The following is a 4,316-nucleotide window of genomic DNA, read 5'->3' on the forward strand; positions in this document are numbered from 1 at the left end:
CAGCATTCCGGCTGCCCCAGGCAGTGCCGCAGGGCAAGGGGACTCCTGGGTTGCCCTCTTGGCCCTGCTCCCACCCCTCTGAGGATGCTGCAGGGCCAAAAGCAGCTCCAGATATCACACAGCATCACCAACACGTGAATCAGCTGTCAGACACTCACTGCCTTGCTTATTTGGCAGCATCAGGTCCTCAGGAAGAAGGAATTGGATCAGAAACTAAAAAAGCCTTGCCAGGAGCTGCCCCAGCACCCCGTACCGCGGCTCCCCGCAGAGGACAGGGTTGCTGTGGCACGGACTGGCCACAGGCTCACAGTGCTGCAGGTCAGCCCCAGACACTGCGAGGACTCACTTGCATCGCTGATCTGCTTTGTCGAGCAGAGGGGTAAAAAAACTCGAAGGCACAGTTCACATCCTCGGTGAAGTCCTGCAGTGCACAAAAGCTAAGCACTCATCTCAGAGCGCTGCCAACACGAGCCCACCTTCCCCTCCAACACCACCTTGTCCGTTAGAGAAAGATTGTTGGGACATAGATCGTTTCCTACCCCAGCCACCTCCACGCAGATTTGGCCAGGCACCAGCACCATCATAACAAACACAGCTCACTTGTGTACACAACGCGGCGAACAGCTCCGATCGACGGCCCTTGAAACTCACCTTCTCCCCTTGGGGATACTTCTTGAGTTTAACCAGGACCTGGGGGATCTGAAAGACATGGGGCACGGATGTGACTGACAGAGGCAGACCCCATTCTGCACTCAGGACTGCCCAGCAACACAGGCAGCAGGACCCCACGCAAAACACGCCTGCAAGCAGCTGCTCTCCCAGCCCAGGGAAAGGAGCATTTCTGGAGCAGCCTGTGCACCCAGGGGACTTTGTCCCCCCGCCTCCCCTCTGCAGGGCCCTTCCACCATCACAGGGAGCCGCAGAGCATGGCCACCTCTCAACAGCAGGCAGAGGACTGAGGCTGCAGAGGAGCCCAGCGCAGGCCAGAGCATGTGTTGGGCCTGAAATGACACGCAGAACCCTTTTGTCTGGTACAAAGAAAGGAGGCGAAGCGGACTGCTCCAGGGCTGCCCACTGCTGAGCTTTGGGAGCGTAAGCCCCAAGGCTGCTGTGGCATCCTTCAAAGGCCACGATTTCCCCCACAACATCCCAGGAAAACCAATCTGCAAAACAAAGTGGGGCTGGGCTGAAAAGAAGCTCTGGACAGCAAAGCTGATGCTCAGCGGGTTGCAGGAGGGCTGCCGCGGGCTCAGCCGGGGCACGGGGGGACCCCAAAGGGCACGCTGCGGGACAGGAGAACTAATTGGTCTGCCCGGGTTCGGCACTCAGGAGGGGCCAGGCGTGCGGGGAAAAGGCAGAGGCAGGCCCAGGGCTCGGAGCATTGCGCTTGTGGCGGAGCTGGGCCCTACCTTCAGGAAGGTGAAGGCTGTCCACTTCAGCTCCTCCGTGCCCTCCGGGGACTCGATGAGGCCCACAAAACAGGCCTTCCAGATCTCCAGCACAAAGAGTGGGGAGGGGATGCGCTGCAGGGCACACAGACAAAACCCTCCAGTGCTAGAAAGGCAATAAAGTGACTCCCCCAACCACACGCCAAACCCTAAACCCCCTGCGAAGGTGTTGATGGGCTCACGCTGCTCCCTGCAGCTGCGCCCATAGCCTTGGATCAGGATCAGCACAGGGAGATACGCAGCTCAGAGCTGCAGCGAGGCCCTGGTCCCACAGCCCCCAGGTCACCCCGAGCAGGAGAACAAGATGCCACTTCTGTACCTGCATCCTCTTCACCATCATCAGCTGCTCCACCAGTGGCTGGGTCTCTCCCGTGAGGTTCATGGTCCCCTCCAGCAGCACCACGGCATGCACGGTGGGGAAGCCGGTCTTGTTCAGCTGCTCGGAGTGGACTGAGAGCATGGTGGGGATGCTGGGTGGGAGAGACAGCACAGGGTCACTGGAGCCTTGCAGGGATGGATCCTTGCTTCTCCTGTCCCATCCTCCCTTCCCAGCCAAGCTCCTAACCTTTGCTGCCCTGCATCTCTCTAGGGCAGGACAGCCTGCAGCCACTGGGCACAGCCAAGCCCCCGTGCCACAGCCCGGGCCCTGGGAGCAGCTCTGAGGGAATCCAGAGCAGGGAGGGCAGCTCTGGTGTGGCCAGAGCAGCTGAGGGGTTATGAGAGGCCCCAGGGCCACCAGAGAAGCAACCCCTGGGTAAGACTCCTTTGCAGCAAGTCGCCACTAGCCCTGTCCCCTCTCCTACCCCAGGGCCTCTCACCAGCCCCAGCCCACTGCCGGTGCAGGGTCCAAGGCGGGAAGGGACAGGAAAGCAGGGAGCCAGAGTGGAGGGAGGCAGGAGGCTCTCAGCTCCTAGAGCAGGGCTTAGACCCATTTTACCCTCCGAGCCCACAGAGACAGCAGCACAAAGCTACCTCTTGATGAGGGAGATGCAGTCGTCAGCCTGGCTTCGCAGTGGGGAATTGCTGAGGCTGTTCACGTTCTCCCCCAGCTTGACGAGGGACTGCTCCACAGCGCTCCAGGAGGCTGGGGAGGGAGGGCAGGCGTTCAGTGGGGGGGACAGTGACACGCTGAGAAGCCGGGCAGGCTGGCTCCAAGGCCCACGGCAGCACAGAGGCTGGGGCTCCCCACCGGGCCCCACGGTGAGCAGAAGTCGGCACACCTCTGCAAACCCAAGCCAAGGATCTGTGTGCCGCCCAGCAGCTCCTGCTTCAGGCCCAGCCTGGCACAGCCTCTTGGCCAGACGCAGGCACCAACCGAAGGTGCGGGGCTGTGCCAGGCATGCTGGCGGAGCACAGGACCCGCCAAGCGCTCACGCAGCCTTCACATTAATTCTGCTCCTCTTCCAAGGGCAGCATGGAGGGGAGGGGGCAGAGGGTGGCACGGAGCCAGGGAGGAGACAGTTACAGCAACACGGCTGGAAGATGGATGGGTTTGGAGCCGCAGGGACAATGCGGCAGGAGCCGGGCAGGGGGAAGGGAGAGGTGGCAATGACATCTCCCCAGGGCCAGCAGCGACTAGGAGGAAGCCCGGGCAGCGGCCACGGGCAAAGCGTGCCGCAGGGCAGGGCAGGGGCAGCGACATACACGTCTCCTCCAGCTTTGCGATGTGGATCAGGGCGCGGTTCTTGGCGCTGCCGAGCATCTTCTCCAGCCGCTCCAGACACATCTTCAGCTGGCTCTCAGCTGCTGCCTGCTCCAGCGTCTCCTTCACCTTCTCGGCGTAGAAGGCCGCGCAGCGCAGGAGCCAGTTGAGGGCACTCATCAGCGCCCGGCAGAGGCCGATGCACTCCTCTGCTTTGCCGTGGCAGCTGGGAAGGGGAGAGAAACGAGACCGTGCTCACTGTGGGCCGGGCTACTGCCCCCAGGGAAACTGAGGCACAGACACAGGGCAGCCTGGGGATCCAAACCCACATCCCGTGTGCCCAGCCAACGTGCCTGCCGGCGCCCGGCTCCTCTGCTGCAGATCCCAACCTGCTCAGCCCACGAGCATCCCCACTGTGCCAGGGGAAATAAAGTCTCCCCAGTGCAGCCTCCGCTCTGGCCGCTCTACTACAGGGAAACTTTCCAAGCCTCTAATCAAATTATCTTGCTAAGAGAGGCTCAGCATTGATCAACGTGCTGTGAGAGGTGAACGCTTTCCCCTCCTGATGCACAAATCATTGGGGCCAGAAGTTTTGATCAAATTAAGCAGAGGATCAGATTAGGCAGGGACTGGATTAAGTGGCCGGCTCTGCAGTTGGCCAGCAACAGCTCCTTGTCAACATCTGTGACTGATGCATATTCATTGCTGCTGCTTCATTTCATGTAATTGAAGAGCTGCTACCTTCAGCCTTCCTCCTCCTCCTCCCGCTGCGCCCCGCCGCATGCTCTCTGCTCCAGCCTCCCAGAAGAGGCTGTCAGGGGTTAACAGGAAGATTTCTGAGCTTTCTAAAAAAGTTTTTGTGGCCTGAATGGTCTGGACTCCCCTGGGTCCTGCAACACCAGCGGAAGAGCACGAAGCAAAACAAGGCAGCTGCCTGGAGCGCCTGGGGCAGCGCAGGCAGGACTGCAAGCACTGGCAAACAGGGACACGTAGCCAGGGCCCTGGGAAGCTGCAGACGGCCACACAAGAGAAACAAGACGCTTTGAGGGGACAGACAACCTCAGGCCACTGGGCTTACGCCCATCCCCATCCACCTCAGCCGGGCAGGAATGTCATGGCAGAGACGTTTATCCCAGAATAGGTGGGTTTCTTGCAGCTTCCCACAAAGCTGGTGGGTTTTGGACTCCCTCTGCTCTCCCCACGCTGGCACTCGCGTGGCAGCCCAG

The 4,316-nt window shown here is 60.8% G+C and overlaps 1 protein-coding gene across 1 annotated transcript in view; it reads right to left on the reverse strand.

Annotated features, from left to right (window-relative positions):
- The window catches only part of LOC104077565 (mediator of RNA polymerase II transcription subunit 24-like), a gene marked incomplete at both ends in the record, with an annotated part of 5,832 nt that overhangs the window by 1,277 nt on the left and 239 nt on the right, over positions 1-4,316 (reverse strand). Inside the window, 6 exons of the mRNA XM_009578847.1 lie at positions 351-421; positions 601-699; positions 1,410-1,523; positions 1,768-1,918; positions 2,421-2,532; positions 3,093-3,316. Of these exons, the coding sequence (XP_009577142.1) occupies positions 351-421; positions 601-699; positions 1,410-1,523; positions 1,768-1,918; positions 2,421-2,532; positions 3,093-3,316 (771 nt within the window). The remainder of the gene's footprint in view (positions 1-350; positions 422-600; positions 700-1,409; positions 1,524-1,767; positions 1,919-2,420; positions 2,533-3,092; positions 3,317-4,316) is intronic.

Source organism: Fulmarus glacialis, unplaced genomic scaffold (genome assembly GCF_000690835.1).
Source record: "Fulmarus glacialis isolate BGI_N327 unplaced genomic scaffold, ASM69083v1 scaffold19585, whole genome shotgun sequence".
Classification (NCBI taxonomy): domain Eukaryota; kingdom Metazoa; phylum Chordata; class Aves; order Procellariiformes; family Procellariidae; genus Fulmarus; species Fulmarus glacialis.